The sequence below is a fragment of the Anser cygnoides genome, chromosome 6 (assembly GCF_040182565.1).
Source record: "Anser cygnoides isolate HZ-2024a breed goose chromosome 6, Taihu_goose_T2T_genome, whole genome shotgun sequence".
Classification (NCBI taxonomy): Eukaryota; Metazoa; Chordata; class Aves; order Anseriformes; family Anatidae; genus Anser; species Anser cygnoides.
Window position 1 is genome coordinate 8831821 of NC_089878.1, and position 20567 is coordinate 8852387.

The window sequence follows — 20567 nt, forward strand, 5'->3', positions numbered from 1 at the left end:
TGTTTGCCTTTTGATGCAATCCAAGTCCATGCTTGTTGTGTTCCTGTGTCCTGGCAGTTCAGTCTGTGGCAGTGTTGGTGGAAATCTGGATCGCTTGCTTTTGTTTATTTCTATAATACACTTGCTTGCTAAATGCTGGCCAATATTCAGCCCTTATTTGCACTGGCGGAAGCTACAGTCAAGTTGGCCAGTTTGGCAGGTTGCCATTCCTTTTATGGAAAGGGATGAAGGAAAAAAACGAAGCGAACTGAAACAAAGGACAATGGAGTGATAAGCTGCAGTCTGAGAGTACTGTCTTTTTGCAATTGTTGCATTGGTATCGGCTTGAAACATGAAAGCAATTAAGACTCCACATTAAATTTAGCATCCAGGAATCCCCTGTTCTTTGAAACAGGCTCAACTTCTTCCCTAGCATTCGTTAACCTGTCTCCTGTCACAGTAGGCAAACCACTTTATCTTTCAAGGTTTCTGGGTAAGCGTTCGTGTTACTGTAAGAGGAGCAAGGGTACGAAATTATTTCTGCCTTCAGTTCCATGGCGTTTGCCTGTCTATATCTCATGGTAAGTGTGGGGTTAGTCAATGTACAGAGTAGAGGCAATTTCACCTCTTGGCTTTTCTGCAGTTAACTTGTCCATCTGCCCACACCGTCTTTGAAGAAAAGGGGACAGTTGTCTTCTATAGCTCACACTTAAGACATTTTTTTTTTTGTTTGCAAGCCTTTTTTTTTTTTTTTTTTAGGGTCAGAAGCCTTCCTGGTAGAAAAGCCCACTTACTGTGTTTTCTGTTGCTGACTTGGCATGGCAGAGTCTTTAAGACCCTTGTGCTCATGTAAATAACTCATTACTCCAGTGGGGAGCTGGGGTTGTACTGTGTCTGTAAAAAGGTTTTCACGTTGCTGTCCCTCTTATAAATGATCTGAATGAAAAGCACAAGATGTTCTGTGAGCGTACGGCTTGTCCAGCTGTTGACTCTTGCTTTTCAAGCTGGGGAAATATGCGTCTTCATAAGTGTACAACATCCTTCAGCAGCTGCGCTTGGTCTCTATTACAGCTTTCTCTTGCAACTGAGGGAAAATCTTTTCTCATCTCTCTGAGTGGCTCAGGGGGCTTTTATAAAGGTTAATCTTAGCCCCATGTTAACACAGGGGATTCAGGCAGATAAAGGTGAGTTAGGGCCAAGCTTAACATTCTGGGTGTTCCCAGCTGGTGGCATTTTCACTGTCAGCTATCAAAAAAAGCCAGATCAAAGTCTTAATCCCTCCCTGTAAAGAGCTGCCTCTGTCTGACACTGTGCACTAATTCATCTCCATTAATAACTGAGGCGAGCAATATCAGGAAGGGGTACCTCCAGCAGCTGGGGCATTGGGCCTGGAAATCCCTTTCCAGCTTGCTGACATTTAAAAGCCAATAGCTAGTCCCTATTAGCCCTCAGCTTTGTTTGAAACCGGATGGAGCCTCATTGTGTGTCTTCTCCTCCCCTCCGCAAGCCCCACTTGCCAGCTCTCCAAGGCTTTTTGCTCTTTCTCTCCCTCTCCTTTGTCTCCTTGACTGATGAAAACAGTAACTGTTCAGGTGAAAGAGAAGGCAGTTCAGCTGTCATTCAGAGTTACTGCTGTTGTAGTGAGACTCCCTGTTGTAATGTGTTTTTTTCAAAAAAGAAGAAAAAGGCCACTGGGAGAGAGGCTGAAATAGATGACAATTGCTCTCTGAGAAGTGGCCAAGTGCTGCAAGGGTGTAGCTGCACCTGATGGGCAAGGAGGGCTGTTTGGGTTATAGCTTTTTTTTGTGATTCTTAGGGTTTGTATGTAAGTAGATTTATGCTGTGGACTCAGTCTGTACTGTTTCACACAAGGGTCATGGTCTCCTAGGTGTCCATGCTGCAGCCACGTTAGCTTACACTCGTGCTCCCATCCACAGACAGCTAAATACTTCCTCTGGGGAGCAGGGATGAGACAGAAGGAACAAGGGTGCCCTAGAGACAGCACGGGTGGCTGAGCTAAACTACTAAGGTAATTTAGTTTCTCTTCCCCTCCTCTGATGAAAGAGAGGTAGGCATTTGTTTTCTTCGGTTTCCCATGAAGGACTTTTAAATAAAGTATCTTAAGCAGAATAAGTGTGTGTGGTCATGTTACCTGTGTGTGTCTGGCTCAGCGACCCATGACTGAAGGTTGGAGATCCCAAAACCATGCCCATACTTTGTGAAAACAGGTGGGCAGAAGGAATCCCGCTAACATTGCAGTGTGACCTCACCCTCCAAACACCCAGTGGCTGCTGGGTGCTAAGGGCAGGCCATTAATTCAGTCAGCAACTTACTACCTCTCAGGACATGAGAGGGAGGCCTGGGCGAGCAACCTGGGAATCCTTTAGAGAAAGCAGAAGTTGCTTTGAGGTGGTGTCAGTATTTTGCAGTGCCCTATGAGAGAGCTGTCCCCATCCCAAATTAAATTCAGTTATTTAATGTCACTGTGGAGCACAGCAGTGACGTGGCCCACATTTCTCTCTGCTGCCATAAAATCACCCTATCACTGCACCGAAGCAAGTGTTGACAGTACGACATCGTGTCTGCAGCCTGGTGACTGGGAGGAATGATGCCGGTGTGCAGTGGCTGAGCTCATCCCTGGATTACTGTTGGCGTTTTCTTCAGTGGCGTTGCTCTGGCTTTGTTCCAGGGATGTTGCCCTGCAAGAAAACAATTAAGCATGGTAACAAATTAATGAGCCTGATTTCTTCAGCTCAGCGAAGATAGTGTGCTGGTATTATCATCAAGGTTGATTATGGTTGTTTTATCAGGAGAGTTGTAGCCGTACACCACTGGTGAGACCCAGGAAGTATCAGTGATAGAAGATAAAACTGTATCCATGCTGGGGCACTGTCTAACAAATTTCTGAGTTTTTTTTTTTTAAATAGTGTGGTGTCCTGTCAAATGCTGTCTTTTGCATAGCTCTGTGAGGATCCTTTGTGTGGGTAGTTGGATAAAAATTAGAAATAAATAAAACAGCTCCAGCAAGACCACAGCTACAGCATAACTGTGGCTGAGTGTCACCGAGGACTGGACTCTCCTTCACTTCAGGGGTATTTCAAGGCCATGTGTTCTGAGTCAGTCTAGTTTTTCAAAGGTGAATTGAGACTTATGCTCCAAAGCAGTGAGTTGCTCCACAGCTGAGAATCTGGACCTTCCTGCTTAATATCTCCAGGTATGAGGTGACAGTGGGATGGAGATTTAAGTGACTTGGGGGTAAGGGGTACAGTTGAGGAGTCAGTTCTGCAGACTGAACGTGCCTGGCCAGAGGTAGTTAAGACACATACTCCGTGGCCACCAGGCCTTGCTGCCATCAGTTGAAGTTTGGCTGCTGGCTCTGTAAAAAGCAGATCCTTCAGCTCTTCAAACAGGAGCCAGCTGTCGTTACCGGAGGGTGTGCAGAAGTGGCTTGGTCCCTCCCTATGTCCTGCTTGAGGGGCATGTTTTGGGTTCCCCTGGCAGACCTTTGATTTGTTGACCTGTGCCACTACGTATGTCTCTGTTCCACAGCTGCTGCTGCTGTTTGCCCTATTTGCAGAGCGTGGATTCATGTGTGGTTGGTGCTCTCCTCTTTTTGGCAGGCTTTGGCTAACAAAGTCCCTGTGGATGTCATTTGCAAGCTCACAGCCATTGACAAGTGGTTCCTGTATAAGATGCGTGGCATTGTGAACATGGAGAAGATCCTGAAGGAAGCAAACAGGTAAGAGAAAACAGCTTTGTCCTAGAACATATTGCTCTTACTAGGGGTCTTACTGGTGGGAAAACCGTGGTAGGCCCTGGGCACTGATGCAGTTGATGCTGAGGAGTTTATTTTGGTGCTCAGTGTAAGTGGAGTTGCCTTAAACCCCAGCTGACTGCCTCACCTAAACCAAGGAGATGTCCGAGAATGTGCTTTTGGGGAAAAGAACTTCGAGGGTTCAGGCATCTCGCTGCCCATGGGGATTTTGTAAGTGCTGGTTTACTTTGGAAAATCCTTACTGCATCTTTGAGGCTGGGACTGGGGATGTGGATGGCCTGCAGTAGTAACAACAGGCTGCACTCACGTACCTAGGACAGAGTTTGCCTTCCAACATGGGACTCATCCGGAATCACAGAATCATCTAGCTTGGAAGAGACCTCCAAGATCACGTAGTCCAACCTCTGACCTAACACTAACAAGTTCTCCTTACTATACGCGAGGGTCAAATGCAGGGCTTGTTTTGGGCCTGGCTGATGGATTTTTAATTTTTTCTGCCTTGCTGTGATCATGTGGTATGTATTCATGTGGTATGTGTTGCTTTAGCGCTGCACTTTCAAACACCTATAATTTCAGACATATTTAAATATAAATCTTCCTTCCTTGAGAAAAATGACCATCTAAAGCTAAGTCGGAAAGATAGCAGTAAATTAGAGTGCTCAGCTATATTTCAGTTCCAGCCTCTTGCTGACTTGAGCTTTCCCTTCATGGTTTATGAGGTTGGGAGAACCTCCTTGCTGAGTTATTGGCTGTGTGTTGGCCTGCTTTTCTGCTTCGCATTTTTGTTGTCTTAACCACGATTCACCACATGATGGCACTGGGAGCGCACTGTAGCCAGCGCGTCACTAACTTCATCTCCTGTGATTTCTGCTTCTTTGACCAGCTGCACGGTTTTAATTGAGCAGCTCTCGGTCTCCTTTGCCCCCCGGAACAAGCTGGATCTGGAGCTAAACAGAAATAAATGTGGAGGGAGATGTCGAAGAGAAGGAGTAGCTTGATTATTTACAGAAGTCTGTTGTTCAGCTGCACAAGCTTTTGCCCTCTAACATCTGTGTCATGTTGCATTTGTCTTGAATGCCTTAAAAATATACGTGCAGCTCCTGATGAAGGAGAAAAAGAAAAAAAGCCCCAAATCAGTTTGATTTCCTTGCTGTTGGAGTGGCACACTCAGGAACGGTGCACTCTGGACCCCAGAGGTTGGTCCCAGCCTCAGCTGCTCTAAATCCACCATCATCACTCCAGAGATGCTAATCATGCCAAACTGCTCTTTATCACTGAGGTTCTTTTCCCTTTCTCTGCTATGGGTGGCAGGAAATAGTAGTTCTAGTAATGCAACCAGTAGCCAATGCCATCCCACACTGTTTTTCATCCTCCTGGTGACTAAGCAACAGGCTGCAGAGCTGACCTGCTCCAGCAAGCCCTTTTGTGGTATCCAGCCTTGCCTTTGTATCACGCAGCCAGTGTTGTGTCCCCTGTAAGTGGATTCATGCAACGCGGCTCAGGTGTATGAATACAGTCAGTTTTATTCACTGGTCAGTGCAGCTTTTCAGTCTGGCATCCCTACTCAAACCTTCCCAAGGAAACTCTTACCTCGCAGACTGCACTGAAGAGTGGGGACAGACTGTCCGGCTGCGTTATGCTGAAGGCACATTGGCACAGAGACAAAGAGCTGGGAAAAAGCACTCCTGACCCGAGCTAGGAGGCTGGTCCAGCAAGCCACATCAGGAAGCACATCTCCGCAATAGCCAAGGGAAAGCTAATTGAGTGATGCAAATGAGACTTGGCATTCCTGTGCTCCTCCTGCAGCCAGCTGTTTCCAGTCCCCCAGCATGCCTGGCATCGAGTTTTACCTGTGCTGTGGGATTATTTCCAATTGAAAAGAATGGGCTGTGATACAATCGTCGCTCCAAATCTTTGTTGTTGAAATACAGTTACCATAAGCAAAAGCATTTTTCTGTTCCCAGGCACTGCTGCTGGTTACAGACAATACTTTTTGTTCAGTTGAGCCCATCCCTTCCTTTTTGTCTCCTGGTTGGTTTGGGGGTGCTCTGTGGCAAGATTTTGGACATAGTTGGAAGAACAGCTCTGTCCAGAGTCTTGGTTTGGGCCCAGCAGAGCTGTTGTAGAAACTGGTAACAAGGAGTTGGTCTCTGCCAAGAGGAAATTCAGAGCTAGAACAAGCAGGTATGGCAGGCAGGTGGGGAAGGGGGATCGGAAGCAGAGGGAGACCTTTGTGAGCAGTTCAGCAGGCAGCACTCACACTGCGTGCTGCCATGCCAGACCTGCATGGAGTGATTAAAAAGGTAGCACCAGGCCTCACTGATTTATGCAGGGAAGCTGTTTCCATGTGTGAAGTGTTATATGGAATAACATTAGGGGGGCAACAGACCTTTCTAACTTACAAACATTTGTCTGGTCTCACTGTTGTCTTGGCAAGGCCAATCATTTGCAGAAACAGCAGAAATTGGGAAAGGCACCCATTGCCTCACTTATGTTTGTCCCAGCAAACTTCTTTCTAGGGAGGATTGGACCCGGTGCTTATGAGACTGCGTAGGTTTGGTCATACTGCAGCAATGTTTCAATTCAGCCCTGCTTCTGGGTCCTCTAAGATGGAGGAAGTGTTGCTTCAGGTGTTGCAATTTGTCTGCAGGAAAGCAAATGGCCTGAGTTGAATGGGGAAAAGAGAGACGTTTTGAGGGTACCTTCAAGAATATCCAGTAATATCACACACATCAAACACGTTTCGCCTGTAACCTCCGTATTTCTCATTTTAAGTCATGACTTGCATTGTTGTTGTTTTTGTCTGTTACCTTCATACCTTCAGTAAAGAAATCTTACGTGCAGCATGCCCCACTGCACTTACATGTGTACGTATGCGCATGGCAAGAAAAAGCCTGATCTCATGCTGCCAGTTCATGACTGGACAGTGGTGGACAGAGCAGTGGCGTGCAATAGGACGTGCAGTTATCAGGAAATTCTTTCCCTAGATTTGGCCTTGCCTGTCTCATGAAAGAAAATGGAGGGGAGGGCCCTGGAGTGACCCCAGTGGCTGTTCGTCACGCTGTCAGCTTGTGATCGAGAAGGAAATTTGAACAGATGACATCTAGGTGTCTGAGACAACCGGGAGTGAGATGGGACTTTAAGGCCGGGGTTATGGATGGGTGAAAAGAAGGGATAGTGGGGTCCAGTTCTCTCCTGGGGTAAATCTGAACGAGATCTAGGGGAGGTTGGGCCATCTTGCAGTAGTCAGAAGTGTGAGCATAGTGCCCCAAAAGGAACATTTTGGTATCGATAACAGGCTGTCTAGTTGAATTCCAGTGAGAGAAGAGGAGCATGGTAAACCCCCACTTTGCAGTGGAGCTGTGAGTACAGATGGTAAGGCTTACCCAAAGTCTCAAAGACAGTCTGGCAGAGCAGGGAGCTGAACTCTGTCTCCTTAAAGCTCAATTTCTCAGGTTAATATTAATAAGAACAGCAGATCCTCCATTTTGGCGGATAACAAATTTGCTAGCCCGCTAGCAGTGGGGAATAATGACACCACCATAGTTTATAGTGTTGTACTTCAGAGCTTTGTTCTGGTGGAGAGCGTGTCCTTGCTCTGTGGACAGGGAATAAAAACACCTCCTGGCCTGTGGTGTGTTTGAAAGGGGTAGGTGCAGCCCTGAGCGTTGCCCTTCTCCTTCCTCAGGAGACACAGGCTCGGAAGTGGGGAAGCAGAGGAAAGTGGGAGTCCCGCCTCAGCCCAGCGTTTGGAGCCAGGTGCTCTGCTCAGCGGCCCGTGGTTTATTGTGAATTCCTTTTAGAAGCCTGTGTCTGTGAAAGGTGTGTTTTGAAAGCATGACTTGATTTCAAAATGTTGCTGTGGTGGAGTAGCCACAGCATTACAGGTGCTGGAATTAAAGCCCAGCTCCAGCAGGTGACTCAGGAAAGAAACCAGAGGAAAAAGCAGACAGGCCATCAATAAACCGTGCTGCTCCACAGTGGGCGTTGCACATCTGCTCCCCTCAGGAGCAGTTTTTCTGCTGACTTGGGTGCTTTTGGGACAGGTCAGAGAGCCCAGGTCAGATCTTGCGTGGGTATACAGCAGAGCGGGCCCAGTGCCTCAACACGGGGCTGCACGGGTTTGTGCTGTTTGAGGAGCTGTCGCTGACATATTTGTTGTTTAACTAACTGGGAAGATTACTTTTGTCTTCTGAGTGAACTGGAGGGCAGGGCAGACTGAGGAACAAATTAGGAATTCAGTGCATGAGGGGAATACAGTACAAGTAGTCATTCAGGGCGGTTTGTGCTTCGTAGGATCCAACGCAGGATACTCTCTATTTGTCTTATAGAGCCATTGGTAACTTCACAGCTGTATTTTCCTTTAAAGCATCTGCACGTCTGTGGAAACTCAGTATGCATTTTCTTCCCTGATACTCACGATAGCCTGGCATTGCTCTTCAAAAGCATTTGGGGGAATCTCTGCTTCCAGTACTGCACATACTGCTGTGGGGAGTCTGTAGTGCAGCATCCCAGCCAACACCCCAAAGATCTCTCTTTACCTGGGGTGGGAAACAAGCTTGGAGGAAGCATCTAGGACCCGTTTCTTGGCAGTGCTGCTGTTCGAGCTGCTGCTTTAGCACATTGCTTAATTGTAGGTGTGAGTTGTTCGGGTCTTATGGCACAACGTGAGGCTGTAACATTACTTAAATCGAGGATCTCCACGAGATTTATTAGCCAAAGATGTGAACGTTAAAGATGCAGAGCACTGAAGTGGTGATAGTTCAGTGAGTGAAGCTTGTTGGTTTACAGCTCCTGCTTTCCTGAACCCCCTTTGGCAGCTTTTTGAGTTTCTCAGGAGGGGAAAGGTGGTAACAATCTGTCTCCTTGAGAAGTGAAGCAGGGAGGGAATTTACACACCAGTCTCATTATTTTAATTGTAGCATGTTCAAAATTGTGTAAGAACATCAGGAGCATCAAGGAAGCCATTAGGAGTCTTTAGTGGAGAGGGACAGAGAGGGAGAGAGGAAGAAGACCTCTTTGTAGGCAGTCCACCCTGAAGTCAGGTAGGCTCCAATTCTGTGACACTCCTGGGTAAAGAAGAGATCCCTCAGGACTGGACATCAGGAATCTTGGCTCCAGCACTTCTTGCTTTTGGTCTGCTTTGCTTGCAAGAGCCAAACTGGTGTTGAATTCACCCCCTCCAGGTTTAGGGGGAGCTGAGCTCAGGACTAAGCTGGCTCACCTGTGCAGATCCCCGCTGTGTGCCCATACCACGGGAATAGTTGCTGGGATAAACCAGAGGTGATCTGCAGGAGTGTCCCATGGGCGTACAGGGCAGGTGTGAACCAAAGCCCAAACATGTCCCAGATGCTCACAGTCCAGGCTTTGCCTCTCAGTTCACAAACTGGTCCTGATTTTTATTTTTCTCTTAAATTTCATTTTATTTTATTTTGCTTAAGGCTCCCTAGCATGTGCCTAGGTAATGTGCAGGATGGGCATAAACATGACAATGTACCTAAAATGAAGCAGAGCTTGATCTGGGGGCTAAGAAGAGCGCTGCTTTCCATATGGAGCTGGGGCTTTCTGCCAGCCCATTTATTTAGCTTTACTCCTAAACTGGTGGATCAGATGAAAGCCAGTCAAGTGGAAGAGAGGGCTGTGCTGGAGCGAGCAGCCTCTCCTGGTAATTGCAATGCTGCCAGCATTCTTCCAGTCAGTTAATAGATTTCCCCAGGTCCTCTGTGCCAGGTGAAAATTTCCTCATTAAGGGGAATTTATTCCGTTTCCTCTTATCGTTTGTTATTGAAGAAGAAGGGAGTGGATGGCGTTCCAAAGATGACAGGGTAGAATTTTAAACAAAAAGCAACAAGTCAACACTGGAAGCTGAAAAGGGGCATGAGCAAGGTTTGGGAAAGGCTTATATTGTTTATAAACTGAGAAATGGGGGCGTGGACTTGGCTTTTTGAGAAGTGAATGGCCACTAAGTGATTGTGGCAGCGTGGAAGAAGGCTGATCATCTGGTTTTGAAGCTCTGACACTCCGGCCGTTTTGCAAAGGTGACTGTTAGGAGAAGGAGTGTTAGAGGAATCGTGGCCATTTCATCTTCCCTTCTTTCAGAATTGATTATAAATTAGTGAGGAAGTTCAATCTTTAGAAGTCTTTTGGCCTGTACTTGAAGAGTAAGTGACACTCCAGGGGAAGAACTGAGATTTCCTCTTCTCATTTTAGTGCTGGATTTCTGGTGAGCTCTTGAAAGGGTCATACACACTCAAGCCTTCAAAGAGATCAGCCTGATAGTGCCCTTTCTGGATTCAGTGTCCCCAGCAAGTCTAAAGGGCTGGGTGGGAGCAGAGGCTGTGGGAACAGAACTAGGTTAATGCTAGATCTGAAAAATCATCACCCCTTCACCTCTGTGTGTCTCAGTCTTGCTATTGGCAATATAATCATCACCCTACCTACTGTTTGCATGTTTCTTGATATTTTTCACATGGAAGTTGGGATATAAATGCTAAAAATCATCAGTATCAGGAAATGGAAATCTCATGGCAGATCATCGTTTCAAGTAGTTGGAAAGCAGCACTGCTGGGTGTTTGACTTGTGCTGATTTTCTTTAACTGTTATATGGCAAAAGTCTTGCTTATATCCATGGGGTTGGGTTGTCACTTCAAATCTCTCCTGCCTGGTGGTGATCCTCGTGTGTTTCCTCCACATTAAGCTGCCTCCATGGCAGTGAGAAAAGAGGAAACCTTTCCTGCCTAGGTGCTGCTTGAACAGACCTTCCCACCACATGCATCCCTTGTATTAAGGATGTGTTGAAAGCCACATCTCTTACCTTTATCATGCACTGGGACTACTAGAGACAAAACTCAGTTTTATCTCCCCTTTAGGTACTCAGCTTTTCTCTTGCAAGCTGGTTGGCCTGTGCAAAACCTGTTCCCTTTTTGCATGGACATCCTAACCCGACTAGGATGTGCCATTAAATGTCCTGACCTGACTTGAGCTGCTAGCCCAAGGCAAGGAATCGTGTTGCAAAATTATCACTGCTGCTTTTCTGCCCACCCTGCTGATGGGGAGGACAATGAATGATATTGTTATAATGATATATTTAAAAAAAAGAGTTGAAACCAGCTGCAAATGAAGGCAATTTTCTTTCTGTTGCTAATCAGATGGCAGCCAGCAATGTGTGTTTCTGAGACAGAAGGGAGGGAGAGCAAGGGAGCAAACATGCATGGGAACTGCCTCGTCAGGTCTGGTCACTTGTACTTAAGGAATGCCAAATTCAGGAGAGGAATCAAACATGGCTGCATCCTTTCTAACAGCTGGCGATGACTAGCATCTGTTTTGCCAGGGAGTAGGCAGATTTTGCTTGCTGTGTTTCCTCTTGTAAAGCACTCATCCATGCCTTCAGTTCTGGCGTTCACACTTCACGCAAGAAGTCCTGCCTCTGAGCTGTAATCAGAAAGGAGGAAGGGCTCTGGAGAAGCAGGGCAGTTGTTGCAGCAGAGGAGTCAGCGCGTGGAAACTGCAGGCTTTAATTGCTGGGGTGCTGGAAAGCGGGTCTGTCTTCGGGAAACCTTTCTGCTTTTAGGACTAGATCCAAATCCTGGGAAGCTCACCCTGCTGGGTTAGGCAGGGCCGTTTCCTTAAGAGAGTAGCAAGGAGCAGGATCTGTTGGAGTAAGGAGTGATGTGATGGGGGCAGTTAGAACTCCTACCCAGGAGCTTGAACTCCAAAGTTTCTGGTCCCCAGTTCTGCTTTCAGAATTAGCTGGCTCAACACTTCTGTGCCTCTCACCTGTTTTGCCTGGCTTCACTGAGGGCAGTGGAGCTGCTCTATAAGCTGAAGTGGAAAATCCAGTGACTCTTTCATGCTTCAGCTTCCTGACACATTCCAATAAAGCGGCCTTAGCCCTCTCCTCCCACTCAAATAACATAATGCTATTTATTTAAAAATACCATCAAGCAAAGGACATAATTCAAAAGCTCTGATTTAGGAAAATTGCTTGTTTGTTAATCATTTCCTTTTTCCTGATTCAGAGCTTGCTTGCTCATAAAATATTGATTTATTGGGCAGGCAAGGATGCTCTTGGCAATGAAGATGAAAAGCAGAAGTGCTGATAAAAATACATAGGCTTTTTATGTTTTTCTAAAAGCTAAGCTTAGAAAAGGTAGCTTAGAAACAGAGACAGGCAGGAACTACCAGGGGTATAGGTGGAGTCAAAACAAAGTGAAACAAAAAGAGCATGGGAGAAAAAAGTGTGCGATAGAGTGAATAAAGAGAGGATGGAGAAGGTGGAAAAATCAAAACGGACAAGAAACCATCGAGGTGCAGAGATGTCTGGGGGAAAGCAATGCATGTGAAATAAACAGCAAAAGTTAGGAGCGCTAAAAAGTGGGAGAACAAGAACATATGGAAGTAATGAGGGACCCTGAAACAAAGATATGAAACCAAAAAGAGTAAACTGGGGCACCTTATCTCCCTCTCCCCCTTTTCATAATGCAAGAATTAGCACAGGCGACATGGGGAAAAAGCCTGCTTGAGACTGGCAAAAGGGAAAAACCTACCTCTGCACGTGCGCAGATGAAGGCCATTTTTGCTATGCATCTCTGAAGTGACATGGTTTTTCGAAGCAGCGGCCGTATCCGAATGCAGAGCAGCCCAAAGAGCAGAAAGAAGGGCGTGTTTGGGATGAGTTGTGGTGCTTTGAGGCAAGTTGCCCCACAGCTTGGCAGGGTCAGGGGACATCTGAGTGGCTCACCCCAGAGCTTTAGGAATTTCACTGCTTTGTGTGTGGTGGAGGCATGAGCATTCACGGTTACGGAGCCAGCACAGTGAGGTGAGGCCTATATTTTAAGATTTGGACTGGGAGGAGGAAGGTGAGGGAGAGACTCAGTTAAAATTTAGACGTGGAGATGTGGGGATAAGGAATCCAAGAAAGGAACCACTGTGAGTCTTCTGTGGAGGCTGTAATGGTAAAAGGCCACACAGACATGGATATGGTGACCTTATAGTAGCTTGGTGGAGAATGCTGCTGGGGAGATCGCAGGCCTGGCGTGAGTCACTCCTGTCTCAAAGTGAAAGAAATGCTTTCATTTTCAGCACCACTAGTCTGCCTGCAGGCTTTTCCTAGTAAGTATTTGCATGGGACATCCAGCCCAAGAAAAGATCTTTTGTGTATGAGGAGTGCATGGCTTAGCAGGGTTGTCTTCCTTTTCTGGCCTTCATGTGCATGCTCCTGTAGCGACTGCCCCCCAATGCAGTATGGGAGACATGAGTACACGTATGTCTTCGAAGTATTGCTGTAAAGCTTCATGCATTTTTCTTTGTTTGTTTCATACCAGTGAAGCCATTCCAGAAGAGACCCTGAGGAGGGCCAAACAGCTCGGCTTCTCGGACAAGCAAGTTGGGAAGTGCCTGGGGCTGACTGAACTGCAGTGCCGGCAGCTGAGACTGAGGAAGAACATAGCTCCCTGGGTGAAAAAGGTACCGGGAGAAACCTCCCTCTTTGGGGTGAGGGCTTCTAAGGGGGCAAGGAGCAGGAGGTTTCTCTGCCCTTAGACACAGTCGAGGTAAACAAAGTGAAAACCTAGGCTCTGTTGTCATCAACGGGAGTTTTGACATTGACATTAGAGAAGAGCAAATTTTGCCCATCTAGCTGTTACCTCTGCACTGCACGCCTTAACATAGTGCCATCCATCTATAGATTGAACATCCCCAAAGAGATACAAACTATTTTTCATTTTCTTTGTGGCTGAGGTGGAGACACAGCTACCTGGCTTCAGAAAAAGGCTGAGAAGACTGATACTGGCCCTCCATGGGGTGACAATGTAAGGTGTAATATGTATTTTGTCTTGGTAGTAACTTTTTACAGGGTAGCACTTTATTTGAAGCGCCCTATTGTTTATGGGTTCATTTGCTATTCATTGTAATAGTACTGAGTGTAATGAGCTCATCTAGTATTCATGGCAGTGTCACAAATGCTTTGCTAGGTGTTCTGTCGCTGCATTTAAGGTACGGTGGTATTAAACTGCCACCAGCTGGGATTTTTGTCCTTAAAGCTGGGGGGGGGAAACAAACCAAGCTACTCAATGTTTCTGAAAAAGCCCATCTGTATCCTCAGGCCCAATTCCAGATGCCAAATCTCCTTCTGTTCCCCAGCTGCTGTTTTCCTTCTTTGTCCTCACCTGGCCTGCAGGAACGTGCCTGCTCTTGCACTACGTTCCTTCTTGCATATGGCACTGCAGTGCAGGATTGATTTGTGTGCCAAGGTACCCTTAATAAGGTCATTTGACTTACGCAGCAGTTGTGGCATCAAAGCATATGTTTCTTCCTGAGCCATGAAGTACAAGTTGCAGCATTAGCAGCAGTAATGAGCAGCAGACACTTACACAGCGCTAATGACGTAAGGTCACATTCTTCATTATTCACAAGGATTTGCACTGCCAGTGGGGATTCATGAAAGTACTTGACAATTGGAAAGATTTTTAAGTGGTAGCATGTAAAAATTCATGTCAGGGCTGCTTTAACGTTGTTCCCTGTTCAGTATGCTGTGTAGAAATGTTTCAGCTGTTCATTCAGAAAATTTGAGCAGTAGGGTGACCTAGATGGACCAGTTACTGTGTATAACATGCAGTAAGTAGTTGACACAAACAGTTTGAACAGCCTGGTAGGCAAATGATTCTTCTGGACTCTCTGGTGACTAATTACATAGGAGATTGTTGAAAACTACATATAAGGGGTGGTTGAAAATCACTCTTGCTTTGTGCACCATTTAATTACCAAAGCAAGAGGTATGTTCTAACATAACTATGGAGTACTTCCACTGCTGTCTGCTACTCAGGGTGATCTCAAAGTGTTATTGTGTGTATGTTTGTGGTCAGTGTGTGAGTAAATGGAGCCAAGTGTGGAGATCCAAGATGGCATAGCTAAAGAAGACAAAAGACCTGGATGAATAGAGGTCTTTGTAATTAATACTGCCAAACTATTCAGAGAATGAAGAAGGCTGAGACAAGAAGGGATTGCTAGAAAAAACTTCTGGGCTGTGAAGATGTTTTACCAAGCAGGTGCAGCGCTAAGTTTGCAGCTTAGAAAGAGATGGTAGAGCCTCTTGTTGGCTGAACTGCAAGGCCTGGGGGCAGGGCAGGCATTTGCTGCATTGCCAGCACATCACAGTTCAGGTCACTTTCTGAGGAAAGGCACGGTGGGAAAAATAGTAAGTAAAAAATATGAAAAGAGGAGGGCGGGGGAGGAAGAAACAGTACATAAGAATCTTGCACTGGACAAGTCACAGCCCCTGCTCTCCTCCCCTACAGATTGACACGCTGGCGGCAGAGTACCCTGCAGTAACTAATTACCTGTACGTCACGTACAGTGGGCAGGTAGGTGCGTTTGGGAACAACACTCTCGTTGCTGTCTAGTTTGATCTCTTTCCCCTGTGCTGCAGTATTTCTGGAGATCTTGCAAAAATGCCTCAGTCTCTGTAGCAATTATTTTGAATGCTATTACATAGAATCCTCTTTCAGCAGGCCTGGTACTGTGTCTTGCCTTGTGCTCCAGTGCATTTGGAGTTAATGCTCCTGTGTTGTTATGACTCTGTCTTGTAATACCTGTACTGATATCCTCTGTGCCCAGGTCAGGCGCTAGGAATGCAGAACTTGTCTCACTCATCTTGTCCTAGCATTTTTTTATGAAAACTTGTAGCTCCTTGGGCTGCTCGGATAGCCAAGTCAAAGGTGCTGGGTCTCCCTTGGTTTGGGTGCAGCACCACTAGCTCCAGTGGAGTAGCACTTCATTTACACCGCAGTAAATTAGATCAGACTTGAGCCCTGAAGGATCAGGCTGTTGGATACGGGCTGAATGCCAGAAACTGTTTGTTCTGAGAAGCACGGAGTTAGGTGCTGCTGAGTGCGGGCCCTAATGACTTTTCTCCCTCCCTCCTCAGGAACACGATGTAAAATTTGATGACTGTGGAGTGATGGTGTTGGGCTGCGGACCGTATCACATAGGTAAATCTTTCTTACAACTCCTCTGTTTTCCTTGCACCCCCGAGCCTTCTTTGGATATTCCTGTGGTTCATTTGTTCCTCTTCTCATATGGTGACAAAACCCTCTGGAGCACAGTGCACAGGACATCAATTCCTAGCAGAAAGTTTGCCTTTTACACTTGCTTGGAGACTTCATTTCACGCCCTGGAAAAACAGGAGACTTTTTATTACTTGAAACTCAGGAGCATGTCACCTGGTTGTGATTTCCACAAAGTTTTAGGGAATTTTTTTAACCTTACTTTTGGCAAATGTTAAGGCATTCAGAAACTGATACCTCATATGGAAGTTTGCTGCTGCTGCACACATCTCAGATAAGTATACTGTCAGCTCATGACTGCATTGTTGTACATTATGCATTTTAATATTGTAAGTATAGGTGACTACAATAAAGATTTGGATAACTTCAGCTACTTTCGAGTAAGCAATTCTGTGTATGCAGCTTGGTTCAATCCACTCTGATGATTATGCAGCATAAGAGTTTCCTCATGGCTATGGATATTAGGTAGACAGACCATGCTGAATTCTTTATATTACTACTTTTTCTTTTCATGGATCCCTCCAAATAGCTCACTATCATTGACAAGAAAAAGATTGTTCTTCAAAAATATTTTTGCTCTGCATCTCACAAGTAACGGTGATGGGTTTTGAAAGCTGAAACATAAACTGCATCCATTTGTCTTGCTTGGATGGATGGGCCACGTGGTGTGCTCCTGGTGCTGTTGGTAGGATGTGTCTTTTTTAACTCAGTTTCCAGTGTGAATGTTGAGATGAGTGAAATCAGGAGGAACGCTCCAAGATTGCACTAATTTTGTTGTGAATGCTTCTGCCAGTCAACAGGCTGTGTATGATGGCTGCAAAATGTGAACACGAAAAGGATGGCAATATTGTTTAGTAACTTGATCGAATTTATGCAAATGCATTTTGTGCTGTTTGCCTAAAACTTGTAATTGTTTAGATCAAGCATTCACATCTGATACTGGTCTTATCTGCTCTGTAGCTGATTAGATCAGGACTTTGGAAGAAGATCAGATCAATCTTTGAAAGAGATTGCAACTAAATAAAGCCTGCTAATAGGGGAAACCATTACTTAACACCTCTAAAAGATTTTTTTCTAGGTGCTCTAGTCAAGTTGATTCTTTTTCTTTGTTATCCTCTGAAGGCAAGTGAGCAGCATGCTTGGCTTTGCTCTGCACCTTCTGAATTACAACCATAATTGAGTGGGATCAGCTGAGTGTTAGCTGTGGATTGCTTGCCCCTCACTTCCTGCCAGGAGGGTATGTCCTGTCCTCTGCAGGGAACAACCCGATCAAGCTTTGTCTGTGTCAGAGGCAGCCCTGAAAAGAGTACAAACAAGCAATTGCACTGAGCCTCTTGACCAGCAGAATGCTGTTAATTGTGTGGTGTACTCAAACATAACACGACTGAAACCTGAAAGTGAGTTCAAAACCAGGCCTGTATTGTAGTAATTACCTTCTCTGGAGCAGCGTCTGGTTATGTTACACGAGACATTACAAGCATTACTAATGATTTGTTGTCTTCACTTTTTCCACTGCTTGGATATGACCCTTACTTGATGCAGCTGGATTTGACCTCTGCATGTTCAGCTGTTTTCCCAGGTAGTATCCAAGGCAGTCTGCTGGGGACTGCAGGTTACCATCATGACCTATATTTGAGGTTTCTTATGTATAAGAATGCCTGCATTATTGAGGTGGAATAAAAAAGGTGAACGGTGACCTTTCTGGGAAACATCCTGTTTCAAAATTGATTTCCCTGTCTTTTCTGTGGGGTTTTAGCTGAGGTCCAGGCATGTTTTGAGATCCCCGTTTGACAGAAGCAGGGAAATAAATACTGTGCTTGTCAGTGAGTGACCTGTGCCAGCCATCTGTTTGTAACTAGGTGTTGTGGAGGCAGCAATTAAGCACAGCTTGAATTTCCAATGCATCTTGTCACACAAATATATATATATAAAAATATTAAATCAGTGGTTAACGATCATGTAATGACTGTGAACATATCACGATGAGGTCAAGGTTTTCTTGTAGACCATTAGCATAACCATTTAATGATGTTCTTTAGAATGCATCATTCTCTGTTTATGGTACCTCTCTTGGATGTTTGTGTGCAGAAATTTATAGGATGGTGGCTGTTACCTCATGTCTAGACTCTGGCACTGCCTGAAGCCTGCAGCATTGCCAAAAGTTGCATAGAGCAGGGCATTTACAGTGTGCCAGTTGACTCCCTCTTTCTCCCTTTCCTTTGGAGGCAGGCACAGTGCTTACTCGGAGTCCAGAACAGTTAGGATGTGCCTGCCCCAGTGATGCCACAGTTGCTGAGGCCTTTAAACCAAGGTAAAAGGATTGCAGAGTGGCTTCAAAAGTTCATCCATCAATTTGCCTTACCTAGAGTCAGTGCTTGGGAAAGTCAAACCTTGTAATCTCTCTTCTTGGTTAACCACACTCTGCTTTTCTAAGAGGCAAAACCACTCCAGTCTTCTGTTTTTAAAATAGCATCTATAAAAATACTTTGTGTTCCCTGGAGTAAACAGTGCTGCCTTGTAATGTGCACTCATTTTGGTCACCTCTAGGTTCTGCCTCTTGAGTCCTTCTCAAAGTGTGTCAGCTGAGAGGCAGCAAGAGCTGGAGGAGCTGAGCCAGCTTACCTGATGCTCTTGGAAGACCATGTTTGGGGATGATTAGTTTCCGTGGGAGGACAGTTGGATTTCTTGCTCTGAGCTGACAGGAGGCACTGTTGGCTTTTTTTCCTCTTTTTCTTTTCAGCGTGAATGCTGAGAACGTCTGTTTGTTTTCTTCTGTGCATCTATCCTTCCCTTGCCCACTTTTCTGTCTCCTGGCAGGCAGCAGCGTGGAGTTTGATTGGTGTGCTGTCTCCAGCATCCGCACACTGCGTCAGCTTGGCAACAAGACCGTCGTGGTGAATTGCAACCCGGAGACGGTGAGCACGGATTTTGATGAGTGTGACAGACTGTACTTTGAGGAGCTGTCGTTGGAAAGGATCCTGGACATCTACCAATATGAGGTAAAGAAAAGCAGAAGCAGCAACAAAAAGCCACGAAGTGGCCCAAATTTTTCAAAATTCATGTCACCAGCTTGCTTTGGCGGAGCAGCTGTGGGCAAGGAGGGGAGAGCTTACTAGCTAAAGCTGTTTGGTTTGGATCCCAGTGTTGCATTTTACACATCGTTGATGTTCCTAGCAGACTGCTCAATAATGAATGCCAAATAAATATTAAATTATTTTGCAAGATGCCATATTGTGCAATATTTACAAGCAGATTTAATTTGCTGCACAGTCATTTATCGCACAAATTGTTCTGCCCTTGCAGTGCTGAGCTTTAGCACTTAAGCATATCCTTGACTTTAAGCACAAGTGCTCCCCCTGAAGCAAACAGAACAACACTTCTGCGTGCTCAGGAGCTTGCAGTCTTGGGCCTTACAGTACAGTGGCAGTGTGGTGAACATCGTCGGCGTGCAGGCAGGCCAGAAGGGCAGCTGAATCACCATCAAACTGAAAGATGGGCTGGCTCCTGATCCAGATATTGCCCTTGTCTGCTGGGAGTTTTCAAGTGCTCAGAGCTGCCAATACTAAGAGACAGAGATGAGTCCCAGGGAGATTTGATGATGGGAGGGTACGTGGTGAAAACAGGTGGTTCCACTATGGAAAATTTGTATTTCTAGCTGGTAACACACTCATCTTAGATTTTATCACTGAAGTTTTCAGAGGTGCTTACAGGAACTTTAATCTTCCTTGAAATTCAGTGTGAGTTGTAACTTGCTGAAGTGACATTGAGGAGCCCAGGTCATATCAAGCTTGTGATTTTTCTTGTCTCTTTTCCAGTACATGCCAATTTGAGCTCAGCCCTTTTGTGAATGGGAGGTAGTTCTCAAAAAGGTTTTATAACCTGGCTACATTTTGATCATTCCCAAATACAGGACCAAGCAAAAGCCCATCACAAGTCAAGTCCCAGTCCCTAGGCTCTGTTCTTAAGCCATTTGCAAAATACTTTAGGGGGACCATTTTTAGATTGCATCTTCATACTTTCTTTTTTCCATGTTGTTGTACCTCTTCTTTAAATTTTCATAAAGACAGATGCAGTTACTGCAAAGTGTTGATTTAGGGTGGGTTAAAAGACTCTAGTGGCTTGCTGGAGTCTTAAAGGCTAATTTTTGAATGCTTTAGGAGTATCCCCAAGGCCCAGCTCTATAAACATTGAACTCTTGTTTATTTAACCAAAACTGAACTTCTGAACTTGGGGCATGGAGCAAATTGGTGTGACAGTTTGTCAGAGAAATAACACTGATGAAACACAGCATCTAATTACTGCAGGATCAAAAGAGAAGGTAGGTATAGGTGATGAGGAGCAACTACTCATTTAAACACACAGTGCTGGCAATTAGCAAGTCGGGTAAGAAAAATATGTGAAAAGAATAATGCACGCGTATTGAAGCTTGCAGCATCCTGCTTGTTGCAGCAGGGTTTGGTGAGTTGGAAGTCACGTTTCTCAGCCTGTAGGCTGACCTTGCTTATGCTGGGATGTGCTGTGGATCTCCAGGTCTAATAGCAGCATGCTGTGCTACCTGGAACTGAAGGGGTTTTCTCTGGAGACATTAAACCTGTTAGGGTCTGAGTCTAAACGTCCAAAGTTAGGGTGTACTGTCTAGTAAATCCCAAGAAGAAGAATAAGTACTTAACTGTTTTAGAGCACTTCTTAAGCAGTGGCCACAGGGAATGGCATCGTTATGCCTAATTTGCAAGTGAGGAAACTGAATCTCT

The 20567-nt window shown here is 45.6% G+C and overlaps 1 protein-coding gene across 4 annotated transcripts in view; it reads left to right on the forward strand.

The window, feature by feature from the left end:
* The window catches only part of CPS1 (carbamoyl-phosphate synthase 1), a 142741-nt gene that overhangs the window by 66282 nt on the left and 55892 nt on the right, over positions 1-20567 (forward strand). For all 4 annotated transcript variants that reach the window (XM_066999293.1, XM_066999292.1, XM_066999295.1 and 1 more), the window contains 5 exons: positions 3600-3718; positions 13078-13219; positions 15049-15114; positions 15678-15741; positions 18634-18815. In XM_066999293.1, the coding sequence (XP_066855394.1) occupies positions 3600-3718; positions 13078-13219; positions 15049-15114; positions 15678-15741; positions 18634-18815 (573 nt within the window). The remainder of the gene's footprint in view (positions 1-3599; positions 3719-13077; positions 13220-15048; positions 15115-15677; positions 15742-18633; positions 18816-20567) is intronic.